Source organism: Xenopus laevis, chromosome 5L (genome assembly GCF_017654675.1).
Source record: "Xenopus laevis strain J_2021 chromosome 5L, Xenopus_laevis_v10.1, whole genome shotgun sequence".
NCBI lineage: Eukaryota > Metazoa > Chordata > Amphibia > Anura > Pipidae > Xenopus > Xenopus laevis.
Genome location: NC_054379.1, coordinates 16659852 through 16687718, shown reverse-complemented (window position 1 = coordinate 16687718; position 27867 = coordinate 16659852). Strand labels below are relative to the sequence as shown.

Genomic DNA, 27867 nt, shown 5'->3' with positions numbered 1-27867 from the left:
GCGGCATGCCGCCCCTATTTTTTGCCGCCCTAGGCCCGGGCCTATGCGGCCTTGCCGCAAATCCGGGCCTGGGGGCGAGGGCTCAGCACCCACAGTTGACCCCTAATGCTCCTGTGTTTACTACAAGACAGTCAAACATGAGCCCTATTGTGTCACTACTCTGGCAAACTGAGAAGAGAATAGCAAACAACAGAGAGAAACTGCTTTCAACTGCAATTTAATTTAGCACATTTAAAACCACCGGCCATGTGGAATACATGTATATAATGGATAGGTGCTTAGAACCATGTTTTTATTCATTAGGCAATTTTTTTAAAAAATAAACTTTTCTTGGGTGTAGTTCCCCTTTAATCGAGATGGATGAGTCTTAGTTCAGCCACAGCCATTATGTAACAAGGTAATTATATAACAGCAGATCATTCTGTATGAATGTTGGGAAATACAGTGTGTGTGTGTGTGGCTGTGTCTGTACCCACACGTCTTCCCAAAATCCTTGCCACACTCTGTGACTGGCTGGGGGGGGGTTAAGGGGCCAGACTGGGAGGGGTCAGAATTAGTCAATGGGAGGCAAGGAAGGCTCCACTACTACCTCTCCTATTTCACGCACAACCCTGGCAGGGAAGGAGCAGGATATCAACAAGAACATGTGAGCTGTGCCCAGCGTTGGTATTTACTCTCCTGATGCCACAGACACAATGGATTCCAGCGCTCCTGCTGCAGCCTACAATTATAGGTACAGTATGACTGGGGTGTGTAGGAATGTGCTAGTTATTAGCTGCTCCTCTCTCCTGCAGGGGGTAGAGAATGTGCAATGGCTTCCTCTCTGCCTTGTGTCATACAAAGGGAAAGTTTAACTTTTTTTGTATGTTTTAGATGGAGGCCTTTTATTGTTATTGCCAACATACTCTAGTGCTGTACAGTAGAACAAATACTGATCAATACAGGTAGTAAACATTAGAGCTTACAAAAGGATTCGAAGTAAACTTGCAGTTGTTCTGTATTTGTATGTTTTCAAGTTTGGCTAATCTGCCTTCCCCCTAACATGAAGCTCTGGTTGCCAAAGCTAATGTGCAACAACAACTAAAAATTATCCAAAAAAATCGATCTGGATCATGCTAAACGTTTTTGTAGGGCAAATTTGTCCTTTAATCTTGTATGTAACTATGTTTTTCTATAGCAGCGCATGAATAGCTTTTTATTTGCAGTGGGTAATTAAATGAGACTTTTGTTGGGAAATAAAGACACAAAAAGGGATGTAGAATAGTCTGTTATCCCAGTTACAGCTTGTTGTTGCGTCTCTCTGCTGCCGTCACTGGTGCTTAGTAAATACCCGGAGGAATAAAAGTCTCCTGATTCTCACGGTTTATGAGTGTGACACTTGTCACTAAAGAGAGATACAATCTTTGTTGGTATTTGGGTCCATTAACTTCTTGTATAGATAAATGTAGGCTGCTTGCTACTGGATTCTGTAAAGCAGCTAAAAAGCCACTTCAAGCAATTCTTATAGGGAGCAAAGGAGGGCCGTTTTGAGTGGTTTATGGTTTGGGAAGCAGGTGATACCCAGGTGTTGCTATACTATAGCTTCCAAATTTCACCGATTATCAGGAGGGGTCTGGGGGGTTATAATTCAACATAATTCTTGCCCAATTCTACCCCAGTGCAGTGTTGGACTGGGACACCAGGGGCCCACCAAAAAACCTTAGACCAGGGGCCCACCAAAAGGTTTTTAGACCAGGGGCCCAACCTCAGTACTATTTTCTTCTTCTCCTCACTCAACCTCTATTCTCCTAGTCTTCTCTTTACATACTATAATCTATTAATCCACCTATTTAGCCTCTTTGTTCTCATAGAAATAAATAAGGGCCATGAAATAAGACAAAAGTTTAGCAGCATGAGGGCCCACTGACACCTGGGCCCACCGGGAGTTTTCCTGGTATCCCGGTGGGCCAGTCCAACACTGCCCCAGTGACTCTGCTTCTGCGGGCAACTAATCTCCTGGAAAAGCTTTCCTGTAGGCAATAATGTGAATCGCAGGTAGTAAAACCCATGTGTCGCTTTAGTCTCCCGAAATTGCTTGAAGTTGCCTCAAAAGCAAACTGGAAGACTGAAGTGGCACAATAAATAGATCAGTGACTATAAATGTTCAGCTGTACATAAAAGTGCATAAATGTTCATCTTCTAGCAGGCATCAGAGTGTACAGAGATGCACAACAGTTTTGCACAGAGAACTGTTACAGACGTGTCCCAAAACCCATCTCAAGTGCATATGGACCAATGTTAGCGGGGCGGCTAGTAGAACCCAGGCCAAAGGCAGCAGATTCTCTAATGGGAAGGGGCGGAAAGCAGCTGCAGTAGAATTATCCATGTCTTAGAAATGATACTGTCTGATACTGTAGTTTAGGCTTTGATATGTATTTATTTAGGAAGGACAGTCCCAAATCATGTACCCAAAAAAGGAAGGGGCTTACTGGGATATGGGTGGGTTTTATGTGAGTCAGTGGCAGGACATAAGCAGGGGTGTGGCCAAGGCAGGGCGGTGGTGAAACCAGGCCCAGGGCAGCTGGATTTTAGGGGGCGGCATGCTGCCCAACCACATCCACATTGGTTCAGAAACCAGGAGATACAATCGTTTTATAAACTTCCCATTGCCCAAACGATCCCATTGCTCCGGAAATTTGTGCGAATAAAGGGGAGGGGACAGGGGCGATGAACGACATCAGGCCTAGGGGCCCCACCTATGTAAATCCGGCCCTGGGTGCGGCCTAAATTCTTTGTTTTCCCCCCCAAAACATTGGTATGTAAAGAGGGCTTCTGAGAGCTATACTTATAGTTTCCCATGTTTTCTCTGAAGCACAATCCCTGAGTGTACAAACCATGTGTACATAAGGATTAAACTATTTTCATTCCTCTTTATTTAGTTCAGAGATATCCATGTTGGTGCGGATGGGGATGGTGATTGAGTACGTGCAGAAACCCTGTGTATTTTTAAATTAAAATGATAATTTTCTGTTCCAGGCATGGCCTGAGTGACATCACTTCTGGTTATTTGGCATTACAGGTAGTGAGCCGCAAACTATGAAAACCCCTTCAGTTTCAATCAAACAGCAAATCGAGGAGGGGGCAAATATAGAGGTTATTGGGTAAGAATAAAGTCTGGCCAACCAGTCCCATGCAGGTCTCTACGCTCAGCCACAGGGGTAACTTAAATGGATATTAGCCAAGAACTGTGGGTAGCTGGATATGACTCCGACATATAATCAGTCTCGGATGGGAATTGGGGAAGAATTGAGGTAGGATAGGCTTATGTTCTGACTCAGGGTCAGTCCTTGTGGTGGTGCATAAAGACATTGTTGTGTGTCTGCTCTTTAAGGGCAGAGACATACGCTCAGATTCCGAGAGATTAGTCGCCCGGCGACAAATCTCCTCTTTTTCGGGGCGACTAATCTCCCTGAAATTCCTTCCCCTGGCTAGAATGTAAGTTGGGGCAACTAATCTTCCCGAAATTCCTTCCCTTGCCCCCCCGCCGGCTAGAATGTAAGTTGGGGCAACTAATCTTCCCGAAATTCCTTCCCTTGCCCCCCCGCTGGCTAGAATGTAAGTTGGGGCTACTAATCTCCCCGAAATTCCTTCCCCACCGGCCGACTAATCTCCTCGAATCTGAGTGTGTGTCTCTGCCCTAAATGTTTACAAGCCTTTCTGTTCCAGTGATAAGTTGTTGGTGATTATACATGATAAGAAGTAATGTTAGGGCTGCAGTCCTGGTGTCATGCAGCGAGTTATTGGGGTCATGGAAGGAGAAGTGAGTTGGTGGTGATTCAGGATTGGTGGATTAGGGGACTGCAAATAACAAGTTCTTCATTCCGTTTGATACAAATTAAATTATATATTTTTAAAATTATATTAAAGAAATCTATGCAGAAGATAATAGGGGCCATTTATGTAGACCCCGGACAGAAATGCAAGTGACCTCAGGGGCCCAAATTAGTGCACCTTTCCCCCTCCCTTGCATGTACTAATTAACCCCTAAATTAGGCCCTAATATGTAATGACGTGACAGTGGTTTAAAGAGGTGGTTCACCTTGAAGTTATCTTTTAGTATGAGGGATACTTCTAAGCAATTTTTCAATTTGCCTCAGTATTTGTTTTTTTTATACTTTGTGAAGTATTTGTCTTTTTCTTCTGACTCTTTCCAGCTTTCAGATGGGGGTCACTGACCCCATCTAAAAAAACAAATGCTCTGTAAGGCTGTATTTTATTGTCATTGCTACTCTCTTTCTACTCAGGTCTCTTCTATTCCTATTCCAATCTCTTATTCAAATCAATGCATGGTAACTAAGGTCAATTGGACCCTTGCAACCAGATTGTTGAAACTGCAAACTGGAGAGCTACTGGATAAAAAGATAAATAACTCAAAATACACAAATAATAAAAAATGAAAACCAATTGCAAAATGTCTCAAAATATCCCTCTCTACATCATACTAAAAGTTAATTTAAAGGTGAACAACGCATTTAAAGGAACAGTCCAGTGTAAAAATAAAAGCAGGAAGTAGTGTTCTGGCTATTATGTGAGATATCCAGTCACTGCAGCCTTTATACATTACATTTTTGCCTAACTAACTATATTAGAAACATTTTTATTTTGCACAGCCTATCTATTTACCCAGTTTTTATTTTTTTGCTGAACATTTCGTTTAACTTCCTGCAGTGTGTTTACAAAACAGGAACATTCCTCTGCAGCATTTGTGCAACTCATTCATCTACATTTGATGTTGATTCTGGATCAACAGTTATAGAATGGCCAGATCTATGCAACCTTTCAATTGGTCTACATTTTTTATTTTTTATAGTTTTTAAGTAATTACAGTATTTGCCTTCTTCTTCTGACTCTTTTCAGCTTTCATATGGGGGTCACTTACCCCATATAAAAAACAAATGCTCTGTAAAGCTGGCCATAGATGTTGAGATTTTTAAAAGATCCGATCCTCATCGTGAGACCACGATTTTCTCTGAATGATCGTTCAAATTGACCTTCAACTAAAAAGACCAATTTGCCAGGAAAACAAAGAGGAGCTGCCTTGGCCCTGCAAACATAGATAGATGGAGCAAATTGTAAAGGTCCCCATAGATTTTAGCGAAGTCCGACCAATGCTTCGAAATTATCGTGCGGTTAGTGGGATTCGAACGATCGTACATCTGACGATTTTTCGGCCGACATCTGTCAGGAAATTGATCGGCCAGGTTAAAAAATGTTTGTCGGTCCCAGTGCAATCTCTCTATGTTTGCAGGGCCAAGCAGGCAGCTCCCCTTTGTTTTCCTGGCAAATTGGTCTTTTTAGTTGATGGACAATTCGTACGATTGGTTCGAGATAATTGTGGTCTCACGATGACGATCGGATCTTTTAAAAATCTTTACATCTATGGCCAGCTTAACAGTTCAAAATCTGCACCTGGATCACTGAGCTGCCAGACTGAAACAGCAACATTAAACATTAATCAATTTTGGATAACGGTAAAAAAAAAAAATGAAGTCTTTATTTCTGGTGATCAATCTGAAAACAACTGAACTGAAAAAAAAAAGTCTTTGGAAGGTGAACAATCCCTTTAGAGAATAAGGTGGGAGCGGCGCTCAGCGTACCAAGGAAGGCTTTATCTGCCGCACAGTCATTTATCACTTTATTTGAATCACCGGCAGGTCAAATATTTGATGACTGCGGTTGGGAAACATAATCGGGATGCATGAAGGAGACAGATCTTTCTGTATAGACTTCTTATTTACCTGCACTCACCCCAGAGAAACTGAAAAGCCGTAAAGTGATCAAAGTGCATATTTATGACATGATTGAAAAGCACATTGGAACAGAAATATTTTCAAAATCATTTGCTCTGTGCTGCTAGAGCACTATAACGTCACATAATAGAGGGGCGGTCTAATTGTTGATGCACTACATCATTAGATGATAAAATTCCATAAAGTAAGAGATGCAAATAATGAATAAACCATATTAGAATGTGCTGGTTTGTGCGTTCCTGTAATCCTTCCCTCTGACCTTCCACTGCTTTACCTTTACTCTACAAGCGATTTGCCTTCACTGTTAAGTAAATCGTTAAATAAGTAAAAGGCAAAGTGACCCCTGTGCTCTCCTGAACTGGAAGACAGAGGGGCATTTCCTTTCTTTCTTTCCTGTTTTGCAACATGTCCCTGCCACGGATTTCCTAATATTTTACTTTTAATCTCAAGTGACACTAGAGTAAATCAGCTGACAATATGCTCATGTACAGTGACTAGAACAAACAGGATCAAACTGGTGATGCCAGGGGCCCTCTTTACTTTTCTTTGCTCCTTCTTATTCACTTTACCCATTTCATTTCTCCACTTCATATAGAAATAATAGGGGGAATGGTCATATGTTCTGTTCACTGAACCCATCTAAAACACAGATGCTCTGTAAGGCTACAAATGTATTGTTATTGCTACTTATTATTAGTCATCTTTCTATTCAGGCCTCTCCTATTCATATTCCAGTCTCTTATTGAAATCAATGCATGGTTGCTAGGGTAATTTGGACCCTAGCAACCAGATTGCTGAAATTGCAAACTGGAGAGCTGCTGAATAAAAATCTAAATAACTTAAAAAAACACAAATAATAAAAAAGGAAAATCAACTGCATATTGTCTCAGAATATCACTCTCTCTATCATAAAAATAACAAAATGCTCTGTACATTTCATCTCATATCTCATATTCCCATCTCTTATGTAAATCAATGCATGGTTGCTAAGGTTAATTTGGGCCCTAGCAATCAGATTGCTGAAAGTGGAGATCTGCTAAATAAAAAGCTAAATAACACAAAAAACCAAAAATAACAAAAAAAGAAAACCAACTGCAAATTGTCTCAAAATATGACTCTCTGCATCATACGAAAAGTTAACTCCCCTTTAATATATTTTGCAACTGCGAGTCCTCCAGTTACTGCTGAACTACAAAACAACTAAATATCATACAGGGACACACAAACCTGCTTTATTCAAGGTTTGCACTGAAACAAACAATAATAATTGATGTCAATACTATTCTGTAACTGACAGATATTATAGAAATGAAGTTTTCTAAAGGGCAAAGCATTGATACTGCTCTCTGGAGATAACTTGCCCTTTATTATTGTTTGCGATAGTAATATAATGCATCTTATCTGTTATAAAGTAAATCGCTGGTGAGCAAACTTTAATGGCACTTTGCTTTCCTTTGGGTGATTTTTTAAAAGTGGAGTAGCTTTAAATGGTCATTATCATCAAGAGGTAGGCTTTGAAAATAGGGATGCACCGAATCCACTTTTTTGGATTCGGCCGAACCCCCGAATCCTTTGCAAAAGATTCGGCCGAATACCGAACCGAATCCGAACCGAATCCGAACCCTAATTTGCATATGCAAATTAAGGATGGGAAGGGGAAAACATTTTTTACTTCCTTGTTTTGTGACAAAAAGTCACGTGATTTCCCTCCCCGCCCCTAATTTACATATGCAAATTAGGATTCGGATTCGGTTCGGCCGGGCAGAAGGATTCGGCCGAATCCGAATCCTGCTGAAAAAGGCCGAATCCTGGCCGAATCCCGAACCGAATCCTGGATTCGGTGCATCCCTATTTGAAAATATAGCGTTAATTTTTGGCAGACTGTGGGCACATTTATTGATGCTTATTTCCTTGTAGCCATAGGCCTGCCATGTAATTCTAACTCAATTACATATCAAAATCACTCAGTGCTGACATCACAATGCAGGAACTGGGTAGGGTCTGCAAAGTGAAATTTTAAAGATAGAGGGGAGTGGTTGGCATGAGAGCATTATGTACTGAGCCTGCTTGATTATGAGGTCACTATGTCTGTTGCGGATACTTTTTCTAGTGATGTGGTGCCAGTTTTCTATAAATTGTGGCGTCACTATGAGCAGTGCAGCCGGCCAGTCATGCAGTCACTGGAACACCAGAATGTGCTGAGTTCACAGTTACGCAATTGATTCCCAGGACAGAGCAGTACGTTCTCTATAAACCACAAGAGGATTCCAGTGGTTCTGCTTTCCTTGAGTAAAGGACAGGTTTCTAATGTAATCACTGAGCAGAACACAGGATATCCTGTTTTTGGGGCAGGTTGGGAGGAATGTGCAAGAGGGATTCTTGTGGTTACTTTCCTGGCTCAGGAGAGAAGCTGCGTGTTCTGCACCCATGAGCAAGTGTTTAGTATGGGATGTTTTGATCTGGCCTCTACTTTCAGTGTGCAGCAGGATTGTCAGTAAAATAACATCTAAACATCAGTGGTTTTCCTAGGGGGGACCTGGAGCAGTGATTGGGGGGACACACTTACGGTCCCCATAGACGCAAAGATTTCTCTTGCCAAACGACCGATTTTAGTGAATCCCGACCAATCCTTAGAAATTATCGTGCGGTTAGTGGGATTCGAAAGATAGCACATCTTACGATTTTTTATTTGTCAGGAAATTGATCGGCCAGGTCAAAAAATCTTTGTCGGTCCCAGTGCAATCTATCTATGTTTGCAGGGCCAAGCAGGCAGCTCCCCTTTGTTTTCCTGGCAAATTGGTCTTTTTAGTTGATGGTAAATTCGTACGATCGTTCCGAGAAGATCTTGGTCTCACGTTCAGGATCTGATCTTTTAAAAATCTCAATATCTATGGCCAGCTTTAGGGTGAGATGTTGGGAGAATCTCCTAGATGTTTGGCTCTCCTGATTATTAGTGAGGCTTCATCTTCATGTTTCACTTACTTAGATTTCTGTTCTGTTCTCTCCTATTCATTGTCTGTTCTGACTTCTAAGCCAGTGCCTGGTTTCTAGTAAAAGTAACTCCAGCAAATCACTAGAGGCTAGGGCCACACGGGGGCCGAAATCAGCTATCTGAAATACACTGCCTGATTTCAGTAGCCTCCTCTCTTTTCCACATTGAAGCGGCTCTGCGCAAACAGACCGTGGCGGATTTCGGCTCAAAATGCAGAGACTTACAGTTCTTTCCTGAAATCTGCTGAGTCTGTTTGTGCCGAGTCTATTCAACACTTACAAATGCAGAAAAGAGAGGGGCTACTGCTTGTAGTAGTTCAGATATCAGCCAGTGTATTTCTGCTAGGTGATTGTGGCCCCGGGGTGGCCCTAGTCTGGCTTGTTAGGTGCTGAATTAGAACTATACAACACCATCTTTTTATTTATTTATTTATTTGCAATGTAAACAACACCATCCAATAAACATGATTGCTCAACAGAGCAAGTAAGATAAAAAAAAAAAGCTTAGCAAGTCAAAGGAAACAACAGGTTTAAAGGGGTCTCTCACCTTTGAGTTAACTTTGAGTATGATGTAATGACTGATATTTGCAATTGGTTTTCATTGTTTATTATTATTTTTTGTGGTTTTTGAGTTATGTAGCAGCTCTACAGTTTGCAATTTCAGCAATCTGGTTGCTAGGGTCCACGTTACCCTAGCAATCATGCATTGATTTAAAGAAGGGACTGGAATATGAATAGGAAAGGTCTGAATAGAGAGCTGAGGAATAAAAAGTAACAATAACAATACATTTGTAGCCTTACAGAGCATTTGTTTTTAGATGGGGGTCAGTGACCCTCATTTGCAAGCTGGAAAGAGTCAGCTGCAGATCATAAAACAGCCCCCTCAATTGCCAAAATAAGAACAGTGATTGAATAGACAGTGTGTGTGACTAAATCTTCAGATCTTCCTGATCACACGGGAGCTGGATCAAATACAGAGGCTGATTGTTAGGTGGGACAGGACAGTGACGGAGCAGGTAGATACACTGAGCCTGGCAGACAATATACTAATTGTGCTTATGTGCTACTTTGGCTTGGAAGTGTAATGTGCTTTGGGCTGACTCATCACAGCCTCGTACAACATTGCATGCGTCATTTTGGCAGAATTAGTCAGATTTTATTACATAACAGCAATGGTATTTTTATAGCAGTGGGGAGTGAATGGCAGTGTAGGGGTAGTGGGATCCTCTGTTTCCTTTATATTCTCAGCTCAGTGGAAGAGGCTTCCTACTTCCTATTGTGGCTGAAGCTGGACATACGGGGGTCTTTAGTAATGGAAAACATTCTGGGGCCCCTGTAATGCTGGAGGCCCAGTGCAAAATCTTGTTCAGCCCAACCTTAAAGCCGGACTATGCTGGCCTTTGCCATCTCTAGTGGGTGTGCAGCCTTAAAGACTTATTATACTGTATAGTTGTATCATGCCAAGTAAAACATTGGTGGAACTATGTCTATGAGATGGTTGGATCCCTCAGCAGTTGCATTCAACCCTATTGTTTTTCTTGACAGAAAAGGGCAATGTTTATTCCATCTGAGCAGAAATCAGAATGGCAGATCCAACACAAATTAAGTTAGATGGGCCATTTTTAGCTCAATAGAGCGCAGATTATACCTGAGTTTTTACGGGCAGATATAAGATGCCAACAGATTAAGTCTGCAGCTTATTGGCCAGTGCATGGGCCATCCAACAGGCTTGCCGAAAGTCAGCCAGATGTCGATCAAGCGGGTTTAGAAATCCCGTCGGATTGAGGACAACATTGGTTCGTTGATGCAACTCTCGATCCAACCTCCCATATTCTCCTCATTGTGATACAATCATTTGGCCCTAGGGCTCACGATCAGATCAGCCCAATATCACCCACCTTAATGTGGGCATATCAGGGAGAGATCTGCTCATTTGGTGACATTGCCAAACAAGTGGATCTCCCTATGTATGGCCAGATTTAGACTCTTCACTGAGGCCCAGTGGGGATAACTACCAGGGGTGCACCCAGGCCTGCAGCCCCCATGATGCTCATTAGAGATAGGTGGCAAGAGATTATGAGATAGAAGGAGTATGAAAGAGTTATGTATGTAGGTGAATGTCCAGAGGTTGGAGGAGACCCATCTTTACCTCAGGCTCTAAGACACCCTTAACCATGGTGGGGTGATTCCAGAGAAAAGAAAATGGTTGATCCCCACTGGTTTATACACACTTTGAGGGTGGACTCACCTGACATATATATACCAATTAGACCTGTAGAATATGACATCATCTGGTGGGGTTATACTATTTACCGTATAAAGTACTGTGGTTCATTCTTTACCACAGCTTTTAAGGCATTTCTGCAAAATTCATGGGTTTCTCTTTGTCCTTAAAGTGGGCATGGGGCATTTCTCTTTCAGCCGGGGAAGAAGCCCCTGAAAATGCCACTACCACCTCCCATTTACCTGAACTTTAAACTGTATTGGTGTTTTCCTGTAATCTGCAATATCTATGTGCATGTGTTTATATTGGCACACCCAACACACCTCTTATGGGCTCGACTGAACATTTTGTCTTTGTGTATTTAATCACTAATTTCCTTGATTGATTTGCTTGCCCTTTCTCTAACCATAGAGATGTGTGTCTCATTGAGTCCCTGTTTGTTACCTGAGCCAGTCTGAATCAGGTTTGTTCAAGGGTGCATCAATGGAACTGGAAAAGTCTGTGAGGAAGCCCCATGTGGGAACTTTGTAGATATAATCAGTAGATATAATGATTGTGCAGCAACCACAGCCTTAGTACATACAACTATGTGCCCTTTCCTAGTGATACTGCTGTACTGTGGTGGCCCTATTGTCCCAGCCAAGGTTTTACAGCCGTTTTCTCTTGTGCTGAATATTTGAAGTAGAAATAAAATAGAAGTCAGTGCCTCTAGGATCCTTCATGTAAATGGAATGCATGGAATTTTGGTTCCTGGAAATCACATTTCGCATGTTTGTTTTCAATAGCAGAAATATGATGTAGTGATCTTTATCAGGATTCTCCAGGGAGCCTACAATCTAATTACTAGAGTCTGTTTCATCAGGAATCCGTTCATGAAGTGCTGCCCAGATTTTTCTGTGTTATTAGTTGATATGTTGGGTTTCAAATAATGAGTGTCGATGAACTTGTTTCTACATGCTTTGGGAAGGTGCATGGATACCTCCACCACTGAGCTGATTTATACATTGAGAAGGTGTCTCCTCTTTTGACTACTTCTAGATTGTGATGACATACAGAGCAAGCTAGGGAAGCCACATGTAGACAGAGAGTCTAGAGACTCACATCCATGGGCTTCCAGCTTTTAGTTAACGTATTAGTATGTTATTAGTGTGTAGCAGAAAGTCAGAACATCTGGTGGGAATATAAACAATAGCAGAACATTATAGTCATGGAGCAAGTTAGGGAGGACTAGGGTCGGACTGACCACTGAAAATCCTGATGGGCGAGGATCCTGTTGGGTCCTGCCACAAGCACACAATTTTGGAATGATTCATAATTAAAGATGGCTGTGCATTCCACTGTGGAATGCAAAGTCATTTCTATTGTTTTCCCCTGGTAATGTGATGAAGTAAGTAGTGCAGCAGGAGAGGGCAGGGGGCCCTGAGTAGGGTATCCAGTGGGCCCTGGGTACCCCAGTTTGACTCTGAAGAGGGCTGGCAGGTGCAAGAATCAATACAACAGGCAGGCAGTAAGGACAGGGCTGCCTTGCACCCACCAGCACTTTACTTTGCGTCTTGAGACAGATTTTTAATCCAGTGCAATCAGAATACAACCAGGCCATAGACCAAAACTCTGAGGGAATGACCTTTAAGGAAAGTCATGTTTATGCCTCTTTGTGCTTTTCCATTTTCATCTGGGGCGTTTGTAAATAACCCCTTAAATTCCATAGATATAGGGCTATGGTAAGATTATTAACCAGTGTCATACAAGAAGATGGAGCAGACTAGATGGTGGTAAGTGGGTCAGGAAACTTGGTAGGGTCTCACAATCTGCACTGCTCCATAAATCCAGATGTAAACACATGGTGGCCTATAAATATAATTGAACCCAGCACTTATAGGAAAATAAAACACTAACCACTGTTCCATCATGCTCATATGTAGTGCTATCACATACTCTTCTCTATACAGTATTTATCAGATTTACTATATTTGGGTGTCTAGTTTTCAGTAACAGAGAGATGTAAGTAAAGCACAAGGGACAAGTATTTGGGATAAATGAAACCAGATGTGATTACTTGTCCCTTGTTTCGTATCCGCAGTATCACAGACTTTGCTAGCGGACAGGAGCACAATGTGATTAGTGAGACATGGCGACTCTGGACCACTGACAAATGAAATTGGCAGGATTAGCGAGCAACTAGCCCGCCAGACAATAACGCACAAGACAAAAAGACTTTCCCAAAGAGCAGCTGGTGAGGTTCCACTGATTTCAGATGAAAGAGAGGACACATCTATACTAGCATCTAACTGGGATACAATGCCAATATCTGCTTGGGCATTCTAACGTGACAAGATGGGAGATTAGGATCAGGAACATTGGCTTTTGGGGAGGGACTGTATTTTTGGAACAGGTCAGGATATCATTTGCTGGAATCACAGCCTGTGCGCTGCGTCAATGACATTTCAGAAAGAAAAGCAATGGACAACCAAGGTGTGACGTTTACTTGCATAGAGAAGTGATTGTTCCATTGGAAGGAGAGCATGTGGCTTTGTATGTGAGTAAAGCATTAGTGAATAGACAAGGTCTCGTCCTGATCTGGGAGGTATCAAGCCTTTGAGCACAAGTGAACTTATTGTGTTGTTTTATAGGTCTGGTAGTTAAAGCTCTTGAGCTTTCTGTGGATCAGGCTGTATGTTGTCCACATTTTATCAAGTGCTTATTTTAACACCTATTTTAATTTGCCCTATAAAACTGGGCTTAGTAATATTAGATATCTAACTAACATGGACAGAGACTGCCTACTCTGTTTTATTTACAAAACTATGGATTATCATTAGGGATGCACCGAATCCAGGATTCGGTTCGGGATTCAGCCAGGATTCGGCCTTTTTCAGCAGGATTCGGATTAGGCCGAATCCTTCTACCCTGCCGAACCGAATCCGAATCCTAATTTGCATATGCAAATTAGGGGCAGGGAGGGAAAGTGCGTGAATTTTTGTCAGAAAACAAGGAAGTAAAAAATGTTTTCCCCTTCCGTCCCTAATTTGCATATGCAAATTAGGGTTCGGATTTGGTTCGGTATTTGGCCGAATCCAAAAAAGTGGATTCGGTGCATCCCTAATTATCATGGAGAACTAAGTGGGTGCTTAATAAATATGTGGACAGTGACAATGAGGAACTGGGTTTCTGCCTTCTCTGGTTTCAATGGACTTTGAGAAGTATACATTAGCTTTAGGGACAGGATACCAGAAAGGGAACCCAGAGATTCTTACACAAAGGCATTACCATTAGGTCCTTCTCTTTTCAATTGTGTTTATTAGCATATATAAACAGCATGAGTAAACATAACAAAGGATTGTCTGATATAAAACCATCAGTTAATACAACAGAACAGGATTAGCAATCCAAAGAAAATAAACATCGAATGATGCCTTAGAACATAGATAACATAGAAAAATAAATAAATAAAACAAAATAAAAATAAACATAACAGTAAAAAGAAACATCCTCTCCATCAATCCAAAAAAACAATTAACTACATCTTATACCATTAGGTCCTGAGGGCAAGTCAGTGAGTTTTTTGGGGTGAGTGTTTATTTGTGCCCTGGGTACCCCTGGAACTATAACAGGGTGACTGTTACCCCAATGTTTCTATATATCTGTAACCTTGTTATGAGCTAAGGGGCCCAGTCTGAAGGCCAGTTAGGGGGAGATTTGGGGTGAGGGCTTATTTGTGACCTGGGTACCCCTGGGACTATAAATGGGTGACTGTTACCCCAATGTTTCTATATATCTGTAACCTTGTTGTGAGCTAAGGGGGTCCAGCCTGAAGGCCAGTTAGGGGGAGATTTGGGGTGAGTGCTTATTTGTGCCCTGGGTACCCCTGGAACTATAGCAGGGTGACTGTTACCCCAATGTTTCTATATAACTGTAACCTTGTTATGAGCTAAGGGGGCCCAGTCTGAAGGCCAGTTAGGGGGAGATTTGGGGTGAGTGCTTATTTGTGCCCTGGGTACCCCTGGAACTATAGCAGGGTGACTGTTAATCAGTGTCGGACTGGCCCATTGGGATACCAGGAAAACTACCAGTAGGCCCAGGTGTCAGTGGGCCCTCCTGCTTCCAAACATTTGGCTTTTTTCATGGCCATTCCCTATTTCTATGAGAATAAAGAGGCTAAATAGATGAAATAATAGGTTATAGTATGAAAAGAAAATAGACTAGAAGAATAGAGGTTGAGTGAAGAGAGGAAGAAAGATAATACTTAGAGTGGGCCCCTGGTCTAAGGGTTTTAGGGGGGGCCCCTGGTGTCCCAGTCCGACACTGCTGTTAACTCAATGTTTCTATATATCTCTAACCTTGTTATGATCTAAGGGGACACAAATTTAAGGACAGTTTGGGAGAGATATGGGGTAAGTGTTGTTTATTTGGTCTGACCGCCGCTCCACTGCATGTGCCTGCCTGTAAGCAGAAGTGTTTCCGTTGTATTGATGTGGGACACAGAGCAGATCACTCAGCCTGAAGAAAATACAGAGGCTTAGGGCATAGGAGACAAAGTCTACTCTTGGTCTAAGGGTGGCCAAATCAGGCAAACAGCTGCTCATTGGACAACCTTGCCAAATAATTGCATCTGTTTGTATATAGTTAGCTTAATGCTGCTGCGTGAGTTTCTCTTTAAATTATGCTTTCCTGTAATTCAACAAAACTGTGTTCCTCTTTTTTTTCCATTTAGGATTATCCTGTTCTATCAGTTGACAGTTATCATTGGAGGATCAGCGCTGGCTCTTGACATGATGACACCCTGTTCTAGCATCAATCGAATGGCAAATTTTAAATTCTGTAACCTGACTCGCATGCCCCTGGTGAGCAGTGATACTTTAAAACTGGATTTAAGCTTTAATTACGTCTCAGAAATTAATAGAACCTTCTTCCCCAAACTCTACCGCTTAGTTGATTTAAACCTGGGCAGTCAGAAAACCAACAGACTTATCGTAAAGAAAGACAGTTTTAGGAATACACCCAACCTTGTCAAGTTAGATTTAGCAACCAACCAACTACTCATACTGGATCCTGAAGGCTTGGCTGGGCTGTCACAACTGAAAATACTTTTCTTATACTACAATAAATTAAATGGATCCATTTTGGAAAATGACTATTTTAAAGACTTGACATCTTTGGAATACGTTGACCTTTCGAGCAATGAAATCGCATATCTCAAACCAAACCCCTTGTTTTACCATCTCTACAGTTTGAGCATTCTCATTCTAAGGTATAATCATATATCCAGTATTTGTGCTGGAGATCTACACAGCTTCGAGATGAAAAACTTTACCTTTATGGACCTCAGCGATAATTATTTCTATAACTGGGAGACACTGGGTTCAGATCGTTGTGGAAATCCTTTTAGAAATATTAGGTTTGATACTCTTCTGCTTTCGGGCAATAGATTTGGGGTGAGTCAGATGCAGAAATTTTCCAGTGCTTTGAACGGAACTAAAATTATACAGCTAAAGCTTTGCCATCATATCATGGGGCCTGGATTTGGATATAATAATTTTAAAGATCCAGATAATAGAACATTTGTCGGCTTGGTCAACAGTGACTTGGAGATCCTTGATTTATCAAAGGGAAGTATATTTTCAATGCAGCCGTACACCTATGGAAATCTTACTATTCTCAAAGTACTAAATTTGGCAGAAAATAAAATTAACCGGATAGAGAAAGATGCTTTCTATGGACTTAACAGCCTCATAAATCTTAATCTCGCACATAACTTGCTGGGGGAACTATATGACTACTCATTTAACAGTCTTACAGTCGTCACCGTTATTGATCTAGAGCAAAACCACATTGGAGCAATACAGATCAACACCTTTAAAAGTCTCTCTGAACTGAATACTTTAAATCTCAGGGGTAACTCCATGAAAACAATTACATTTTTTGAATCCCCGGTTTCAATAGGGTACATTTTTGTTGGAGGAAATAAACTTAAAAGTATTGACAGTTCTTTTGTATATTCCAATTTCCTTGACCTCTCCGAGAATGATTTAAGGGACCTTGGTGGACTCTACAAGCTTCTCCAGTATCCACTTCTTCAGTACGTTATTCTTAAGAGGAACCGTTTGTCTGTTTGTTATCCTCATTTCAATATTTCCAAAAATAACTCACTTCTACATCTGGATCTTTCTGACAATATGATCTCTTTAATCTGGGACAATGGCCAATGCGGGAACATATTTTCAAACCTCTCTCTCCTTGGTGTGTTAAAACTTAATAACAATCTCCTTCGTTACCTCCCAAATGGCATCTTTAATGGATTGGATTCTTTGCAGACCCTTAATTTATCTTCTAATTTGTTGACATATCTCATACCAGGCATCTTCCCAACAAATCTGGACACTGTTGACTTGTCCAAGAACCAGTTGTATTCGCCCAATCCCAAGCTGTTCCTTTCAGTGAAGACACTTGACCTAACGGACAATCATTATATCTGTGACTGCGACCTCGTTTATTTCTTAAGGTGGTTAAACGAAACCAACGCCACTTTGCTGGGATCTCCAAATGACATATACTGCATGTATCCAACTAACCTTCTCTATAAGCCTCTTCATGTTCTCGAGGAGGGGGACTGTGATGAGAGTGAAGCGCTGACGACCCTCATGTTCTCTTTATTTGTCCTGAACGCCACCATCATTTTAATTGGAATGTCAACTGTGGTCACGTATACTCATTACCGAGGATTCTGCTTTGTTATGTACAAGAGAATCATAAGCTTTATTATAGATACTGAGAAGCAGGAGGAGGCTGCTGACACCTGTAAATACGATGCTTATTTGTGTTATAGCGGTAAAGATTTTCAGTGGGTTCAAGATGCCTTCCTTCAAAATCTGGACACTCAGTACTCCGACAGGAACCGATTCCATTTCTGCTTTGAGGAAAGGGATTTCGTACCTGGGGAGGATCACATTGTCAATATAAGGGATGCTATTTGGAACAGTAAGAAAACCATTTGCGTTGTGACAAAGCAATTTCTGAAGGATGGGTGGTGTGTAGAAGCCTTGAACTATGCGCAGAGTAGATACTTCACCGACCTGAAGGACGTTCTCATCATGGTGGTGGTGGGATCACTCTCCCAGTACCAGCTAATGAAATATCAGCCTATCCGGGCTTATGTTAAAAGGTGTCAGTACCTTAAATGGCCCGAAGACATTCAGGATGTTGAATGGTTTCTCGGCAGACTTTCATACCAAATTTTAAAAGAGAACAAAGTGGAGAAAAAACTGAAGAAATCATCCAACCACGAACTGCAAACCATAGAGACTATTTCATGAGGTGGTAGAAGGAAGAATTGTGAGACTGTGTATTTCACATACAGGAACAGGCACAGTGAAGAGGCTTTTGTACATGTATTTCCAGCAGATTTAACGCTCATAACTATAGGATCTCTCTATACTGGCTATGAGCAAACGTGAGGACTGTTCCTGCTGAATTGTGCTTAGTACATTGAAATACATATGCTGGCATATGGTATCTCTATGTACAATCTGAGGGCAAACCTAATTAGCATTATAACTGACCCTGTAATGAACACTGTACTCTGGCCTCCCGCCCTAACACCAATTGCATCATGTAAAGATGAAGCTGCAGTAACATGATATTTTTACTCCTTTATAAATAAGCTATAAACGTAGGTGTTTCATTTTCTGAATACTTTTCTAAATTCTAAAGCACTGTGATTTGTTCTGATTCACCTTATGTTTGGACCTGTGAACTGTGAATATTAGGCACAATGATATAAATGTTAGCAATTGTGCATTGCCGTAAATGCTGACAATACATTTTTATTGCCATTTATTATTTTTTTTAATAAACCTGTGCTTTTCTTTAGAGTCCATTTATTATTGAGTTCAGTATGGAGCACTTGTCTGAGACTAGGCTATATAACCACCAATGGTCCAGGTTCAGGCGAGACATCCCAGAACTGTGGGTGGTGATATAGGTCCAGGGGTAATGGGGTGGATTTGGGCATAAACAGATGAAATGGGGTGGATTAAGGGAACGTCTGGGTGTAAGTGTGAATTGGAGCAAAGCTTATTTTATTTTATTTTATTTTTTTTTTTTTTACTTTTCAATTATTTTTATTAGCATATTTAAAAACAGAAAGAACAAAGAGCAGCAAAGCAATAGCTTAGCATAACAATTGTCAATTACATAATAAAAAGAAATATCACGTAGCAATTCATTGTTAACAAAACATCAAATAGGACAATAACAAAATTCATCAAAGAAAAACAAAATTATATAGAATAAAATAAGGTCTTCCTCTCTACCCAAATATATATATAAAAAAAAAAAATTATCACATCTTCTTAGAATGACAATGAGCCAATTTAGAAGAGGAGTTTTCATCTGAATTATCAAAGCTTATTTTTGTTGAGACCTAATGCCTTGCCTCATTGGGTGCAAAATATCTGTATGCAAATCATATACATCTCAAGTGATATTTCCAGTGGGGACGTGTGTTTCAGATGATAGTGGGTGTATAAGAGGTGACATAGTTAAAGCAGCAGTTATTGCGTTACTAATAAACAGAACCACAGTGAAAAAAAGAAATCCTTGCAGAAGTGGCAAATCTGATACCTGTGGGATACGTTTAGCATTGACAAGGACTTTTCTGACAAGGACTTGTGTTTCCTCCCAAGGCGCAGTGAGAAGAATAAGTTGGAAAAAGCAGAATTTATATATACTGTGCAATGAGATGGGAGATATGTCCTCGGCTCTGTGGTTTCAGGTAACTTTAAAGAAGAAGGAAAGGCTAAAATTAAGTAAGCTTTATCAGAAAGCTCTATGTAAATACACAAGTAACCCCTCAATTTAATGCTGCTCTGAGTCCTCTGTAAAAAGAAACACCACATTTCTTTCCTTCTATTGTGTACTCATGGGCTTCTGTATCAGACTTCCTGTTTTCAGCATAAACCTCCAGGGCTGGGGCTTGAGCATGCTCAGTTTGCTCCTCTCTCCTCCTCCCATCCCTGCTAAGCCCAGAGCCATGAGTGAGCAGGGAGAGACTCATGCAAGAAGTGATGTCACAGCTAGCTAATATGGCAGCTGCTATCCTAAACAAACAGAGAGCTTCTAGAGCTGTTTACTCGGGTATGGTAAAGCATTCTACAGAATAAATACAATGTTATAGCTTGCACTATTGTGGCTAATCTATTGGTAATAAACTGCTTCGGTAGCTTTCCTTCTCCTTTAAAAGGGCAATGTGTCCTATTTATCTTCTAGTGCTCATGGTCTTCCTTTTACTCTCTCAATATAGACACTATTAGCAGGGCCATCAATACTCTGTTAATATATGTTTCTATATATTAGAGCACACTCGAATAACTCTAACAAAATAAGCACAAATTCTGCATGTAGAGAGACATGATGTCTGGTAATTTAAATAGAGTGAGCTCTAATACATCTTCTAGGCAAAAGGAGCCCCCCCTATAAGATATATTGCAGGGGTGTAACTACAGAGGAAGCAGACCCTGCGGCTGCAGGGGGGCCCGGGAGGTATAGGGGGCCTATGAGGCCCTAATTAATGAGAATTGTCAATATATATTGGTAAAACAGGACAACCTCTGGAAATGTTGGGGGCCCTAAAATTAATTTGCTGTGGGGCCCAGTAGCATCTAGTTACTCCACTGATATATTGGATTTAACTGTCATTCAAAATCAGACTCCCAACTGCTGCAAGAAGAAAGAATGGAGAGAGACAGATGCTGAGAGGGGGATAGTGAAGATAAAATTGATTATTTCAGAAACAGTTCAGAATTTTGAATTGAATATATTTAGAAAACTTCTTGATTCAGTGCAATGAAGCTAATATTGAATTTTAATTTTCGCAACAGTTACCCTTTAAAAAAATTATCCTACCCTCCTCCCCCCAGCCTAGCTGACCCCCCCCCCGGGCAAATACCCCAAACTTTTTTTACTTACCCCTCGGTGCAGATTCTGTACAGCGGAGTTCACGGGCGACATCTTCAGCCGCATCAGTAATCTTCGGAATGAGACCGGCGCTTCGGCAATTATCGTGAGTTTCGTCGCATGCGCAGTTGTTGCAAAACAGAAAATTGCTCCAACTGCGCATGCGCCGCTACGCCGGTCTCATTCCGAAGATTACCGTAGAGAAGAAGATGGCTGCCGTCAACTTCGCTGGACAGAATCTGCACCGAGGGGTAAGTAAAGAGTTAGGGGCAGCCCGGAGGGGGGGGGCAGCTAGGCTGGGGGGGGAGGAGGGAGGGGGATCTATGTAGGGTAGGGTGGGTAGGGTTTTAATTAAGGGTTTGTTTCTCCTTTAAGAGGCCTATTCTGTCTATATAATAATCTAATACCTTATTGGGTGTGTTACATTGATCACTGCCTGTGACCCCACAGATCACTTCTCACTGACTCATTGGAAAGTCCCCCCCCCACCCATAATTATCTCTTCAAAACCACAAATCTTGTATAATAACCCACACATACTAAAACCTGTACTACCAGTTGTTATTTTTATAGCTATTTCTTGATTTGGAATTGATTAAACTCCTGATCCTGCTGACCCAGCCCTGTTGAAATTTAAAAGTCATATAAGAAGGAAATAAACACTGGGTGGAAAATAAAATAGCAGCACCTTCCTGACTCATCCCATCATATCACAATGATAACACTGTTAAATGTAGCCGAGCAGAGACAAGAGAATTATATATCTCTGTGTTTAAAAGCGATATGATATTTCTCAGTTAATGTGCATCCAGATCTAAATGGCTTTATGCCAGGGAGATCTACAGATACAAATAACCACATTTAATTCATGCAAGTTTAAAGGAGAACTAAACCCTAAAAATGAATATGGCTAAAAATTCCATACTTTACATACTGAACTTATTGCACGAGGCTAAAGTTTCAGCTTGTCAATAGCAGCAATGATCCAGGACTTCAAACTTGTCACAGGGGGTCACCATCTTGGAAAGTGTCTGTGACACTCACATGCTCAGTGGGCTCTGATTGGCTGTTGAGAAGCTAAGCTTAGGGCTCGTCACTAATTATCCAGCAGAAAATGAGCTTCCTCTGTAATATAAGCTGATGCTACAGGTTTGCTGATTATTAAATTCTGATGCTAATTGCACTGGTTTCTGTGCTGCCATGTAGTAATTATCTGTATTAATTACTTATCAGCCTTATATTGTGACATTTCTATTCTATGTGTACTGTATATTGTGAGTGGGTCCCTAAGCTCAGTAAGTGACAGCAGCACAGAGCATGTGCAGTGAATCAGCAGAAAAGAAGATGGGGAGCTACTGGGGCATCTTTGGAGACACAGATCTTTACTGCTAAAGGGCTGTGGTTGCCTTGGGCTGGTAAAGAAGCACAAAACATCATGTACAACATTTCAAGCTCCTTCTTTAGTTAAGCTTTAGTTCTCCTTTAAGTTTCACAAAGGAATTCAGGAAGCAGGATGCTAGTCAGGGGCGTAACTACAGAGGAAGCAGATCCTGCGGCTGCAGGGGGACCCAAGAGGTATAGGGGGGCCCATGAGGCCCTAATTAAGACTAGGGATGCACCAAATCAAGGATTTGGTTTGGGATTCAGCCTTTTTTAGCAGGATTCGACTGAATCCTTTTCCCCAGCCGAACCGAATCCTAATCCTAATTTGCATATGCAAATTAGGGGCAGGGAGGGAAATCACGTGACTTTTTGGCACAAAACAAGGAAGTAAAAAATGTTTTTCCCTTCGCACCCCTAATTTGGATATGCAATTTAGGATTCGGATTCGGTTTGGTATTCGGCCGAATCTTTCGCAAAGGATTTGGGGGTTCGGCAGAATACAAAATAGTGGATTCAGTCCATCCCTAATTAAAACCAATTTCAGCATATATTGGTAAAAAAGGACAACTTCTGGATATGTTGGGGGTCCTAAATTGAATTTGCTGTGGGGCCTGGTAAAATCTAGTGACATCTAGTTGGAAGGTCTGGACTAAGGTTGCCACCTGTTCGGTTTTGACCCGGACAGCCTGGTATTTTGAAAAACTTCTTGCCTGGTTTTCGAAATAAGGAAAACTGGACAGGATTCCCTTGATTGACACGGTGATCGGCCATTCCCGCCCCCTGACATCACGCCCCCCTACCTGATCTGCACCGTTTCAAAAAGTGTCACCCCTAGTCTGGACTAAGATTTGAGGTATTTCTGGTGCACAGAGGCCCAAACAGCCCTAATATATAGTAATTGTGTACAGGAATATACAGCAGCGCCTCTGTCATTTGCCAGAATACAGGCCATGTCCAGCATTGAACAAGCATCTGGTATTTATTGGCTTAAAGCTTTACCCCCAGAATGGATATATAAGCAACATGTAGGGGACGAAACGTTGAATAAATATATATATATTTATACATATACACATACAAATAAAACTAGTCTATGCGTCACGGTTAACTCATAACAAAAATAAAGCTCTGAGACCCGTGCAGCCAGTCTATCCCATTTCTACACTTGACACAGCAATAGCACCACCTGCTGGTAGCATGTATATATGCTGGGAGTTTGGAGAATGCATTGAGCAGATTACTATAGAGTAATTATAATTTATAATGACCACCAGAGAGATACATTTCCCAGCAGACAGGTTAGACAGATTAGCGAGCACTGCACATTCCCTTTAACATCTATGTATGATATATATTAGTTATGCTACAGCAAATATATCAGTTTAAACAATAAATGATATCGATCAGCGCTGGTCAAGCTTTTACAAAAAAAGAGGGAGCTGATTATTCTGCAGAGGCAAAGATACTTCTATTCTCGACTCTGGCCACTGGCCAGTGGATGTTTGGTAGCCGTGTCACCATGTATATCTGGAGTGGACTCATAAACACTTTACTCATTGCACAAAGGCAGTTCCTTGGCTCATTACAAGTGTATTTAACCTGAGAATTAACGTTGCATGGTGCTGTGTCCAGTGGGGTCTGTTGTTTGGGAAGCATAAGGGAAGCCCTGGGATGAGGAGAGAATGGTGATTGCTGTTACCTCCAATTGCTTCTCAAGTCTCTGTCCCTCTGTGTCCATCTGTGGCAGGGATGGACAGTTGGACACAGAAAGTCTTGGGAATCAGGCACAGATGATACAGCACAATTGTTCAGAATATACTCACAATTAGAACTTGCAGAAGTGTTTATCACGGGTCAGTAATTAGTCTGCAGACAATTAACTTGCAATGAGCATCAGGCCAATCTCTAAGGGTAGGGACACACTGGGCGATTTGGGGAGATTTAGTCGCCTGGCGACTAATCGCAGCGACTTTTCTCCCCGAATGCCTCCCCTCACTCTGCGCCTGGATAAAATGAAAAGTCGCCGGCGCTAATCACACACGGCGATTCGTTTTCCGAAATCGCCTGAAGTTGCCTCACGAGGAAACTTCGGGCGACTTCGGAAAACAAATCGCCGCGTGTGATTAGCGCAGGCGATTTTTCATTTTATCCAGGCGCAGAGTGAGGGGAGGCATTCGGGGAAGATTGGTCGTGGAAAGTCGCGGCGATTAGTCGCCAGGCGACTAAATCTCCCCAAATCGCCCAGTGTGTCCCTACCCTAAATACTCTGAGCCCAGCTCTCACTTGTAGAGCAATCTATTAAAGAGAATATCCTTACAAGTAACTTCCCTACAAGGTCTACCTCTGCCTTGGCTCAACCTTCCATCCACCTTCCATCCACCTTCATGCCCATGTGGAATCCAGGAAGAGAAGACAATAGAACAATGATCCTTCCAGGGTCGGACTGGGCCGGCGGTACTCTGAGAAAAAAACCCGGTGGGCCCCGTCGGCCCAGACCCAAACCTCGCTGGAGCTCCCCCAGGCCACTGATCTCCCTCCCCTGATGCGCTGAAAATAGGTTTAATTCAGGGGTGCCCAGACTTTTTGCAACAAGGGCCAGATTTGGTGAGGTCTGCCTGACATTCTTTGAACCATTAACATCATTTAAACAAGAAATCACGTAGCCATAGCAGTAATATTTGGGCACATGATCAGTGAAATGATCTGCCACTTGGTCTATACTGCTGCCTGTGTGCTGAAGTGTTAGTAATAGACACATAGTGATGCGCCGCTCTCACATACTTCTTTACTTCACTGTACTGGCACGTCACTACGTCTATTGCACCTTCAGTCCTAAAAAAGGACGAGAGATCGGAGCGTCACTCCATGCCAGTACGTGTCTATTACTAACACCTTCAGCACCCAGGCAGCAGTATAGACCAAGTGGCAGATCATTTCACTAATGTGCCCAAATATTACTGTTATGGGATTCCTGATCGCACTGTGCTGGGGGGCCACATTATTATTAATTTTATGATGGAGGCTGCGGGCCGGTGTAAATTTGAAAACTTTCACACATTCACACATAACTGTGTACACACGCATACAACAGGCATTCTGCACACAATTTTATAGCTTTTTTTTCTGAATCCTGTGTAATGTCTTATTGCCATTGTCTTATAAATAATGTCTTATTGCCATTGTGAATAGCGTATTCGCTAACTACACTGCACAATACCTTTGGTATGTTATTTTGGTGATTATATTCCATTTTTGGTGATTTTGGTACATTTTTAGCAGTTTTATTGCATTTTCAGTGCTGTTTAGATGTTGTTCGATTGTTTCTGTCCATAAGACCTATTTGGCCAAGCTAAAATACTCAAACTGTGATTCTGACTGCTTCTTACACTAGGCAAGAAAAAGCATTGGTTTAAGTGGTTTTATTGCATTCTGTACTTTTGTTACTTGTATTTTTCCTGCTGTATATCCATCTGCGGGTCTCTGTAAGCCACATAGTTTGGTAAATCTATGCATATTGGGTATCAAACTGTTCAGTAGACCCTAGAGTTAATAGTTATGTTGTTTTATGCTGATATATAACAAAATGTGGGGCATATAGTGGAGTAAAATGCAAGCTTTTTTTTTTTTTTGAAATTTCATTAAAACCACTATGTTTAACATGGCTTTGCAGTTTCATAGTTTCCAGTATAAAGATGTATTTACCCATTTTGGAATTGTCAGCATGTGTATTTTCTGTACTGTTAGGGGGTCTTATGACAAATAATACACATACCAGGTCATGAAAATTCCTTTGCACTATTTTCATTTGGGTGCCTCTGTAAGCCACATAGTTTGGTAAATCTATACATATTGGGCATCAAACTGTTCAGTAAACTCCTGGTGTTCATATTTAGGATGTTTTATGCTGGTACATTACGAAATGTGGCACAGATAATGGGGCAAAATTCAATTCAGAAATTTCATGAAAATCATTATGTTTAGAGTGACTTTGCAGTTTCGTATTTTGCCGTAGAAAGAAGTATTTACTAAAAATAATAAAAAATAAGCTGGCTCTGAGTGCAAATGAAATGGGAAATTCTGTTGGCACCTGAAGGGTTAATTTTCATTTTAATTGAGCCATTTTTGTTTCTCTGACAGCTCCTGGGTCAGTGGGTAGCAGGGTCGGACTGGGCCGGTGGTAAATCGGTAAAAAAAAAACGGTGGGCACCCGGCTCTTGTGGGCTCCACTGACCCAGATCGGCACCCAGATTTGCCGGCTCCTTCTTGCTGCAAACGCCGGAAAAACATAGTGCATGTGTGCTCCTGACCTCAAGTGCACATGCAGCAGCATGGCAGGAGGGGCCGGGGGTTCTGGAGGGGGGCCTGGGGCTACTGTCCAGGGCCCTGGTCAATGGTCACTGCCAGTGAAGCCCCATTCCTACATGCTACTGCTGTTATTGTTGTGTCAGTGATTGGCACAACCAGTAACCAGGGCCAGGGGGGAGACAGGGCAACTTTTACAATGGGTGATTCATTTTAAAGGACAAGGAAAGTCTAAAATAAGGCTAGAAATGCTGTATTTTGTATACTAAACATAAGGATGAACTTACTGCACCACAAGCCTAATCAAACAAATGATTTATGCTTTCAAAGTTGGCTACAGGGGGTCACCATCTTGTAACTTTGTTAAACATCTTTGCAAGACTAAGACTGTGCACATGCTCAGTGTGGTCTGGGCTGCTTAGGGATCGTCATAAACAAAGCTGCTTGAGTTCTGCATGGCTGGGACGTAAGGTGGGGCTCCCCCTGCTGTTCATAAGTATGATTGTTTCCCTGCTCAGCAGTTAGGGACCATCTGACAATTCCTATCCACAGCAATAAATGAAGGGAGAATTTCACTGCATACAGTCAGGTTTCTTATAAAAACTATACACATTTTTTAATTCAAGTATATTGGAGATAGGTTTCTTTTTCATTAAAGAAAGTAAAAATGGGATTTTATTTTTTTTGCCTTTCCTTGTCCTTTTAATCCTGGAACATGACTATTCCTTTAAATCGGACATACAATAAACTGGTGTAATTTTAGAGGAAGTTCATATTTAAAAAGAACCGATTTAAACCCACCCTCCAGTGCAACCTTTCCCTATAAATATCACAGAATTGGGCACAGAGGGTTTATAGACAAATCAGTTTTCCTTTTGCAGTTCCACAAGCAGCCAGGAGATGGCGACACTACCAGTATAGCCTCCCTATAAAGGTTTAGGTCATTGATTCTTAGTTATTTTTCTTCAAGGGACCAAGTTACCTCTGGGGAATCAGCTTTGATGACCCAAATTTTACTTCAGCGCTATCAATGTTCCTTATTTTAATCATTCTTTACAACTGTAATAAGAAGTTAAATTTTAGACGTACGTTGGTTGGAGTGGTAAGGACAGCCTGGTATATTGGTTAAATCAATGACAGTGATGGATCGGATAGTTTGGATCAAGGTACTGTTTTACCATTACAAAGAAAAAGGAAATAATTTTTAAAAATTTGGATTATTTGGAT

At 41.5% G+C, this 27867-nt stretch overlaps 1 protein-coding gene across 1 annotated transcript; it reads left to right on the top strand.

The window, feature by feature from the left end:
• Positions 1-617: 617 nt before the first annotated feature.
• On the top strand, positions 618-18872 carry tlr5.L (toll like receptor 5 L homeolog). The gene is given in 2 exon segments (NM_001094980.1): positions 618-733; positions 15716-18872. Coding segments are annotated over 2 exon segments (2637 nt in total). The 5' UTR covers positions 618-695; the 3' UTR covers positions 18315-18872.
• Positions 18873-27867: the final 8995 nt, after the last annotated feature.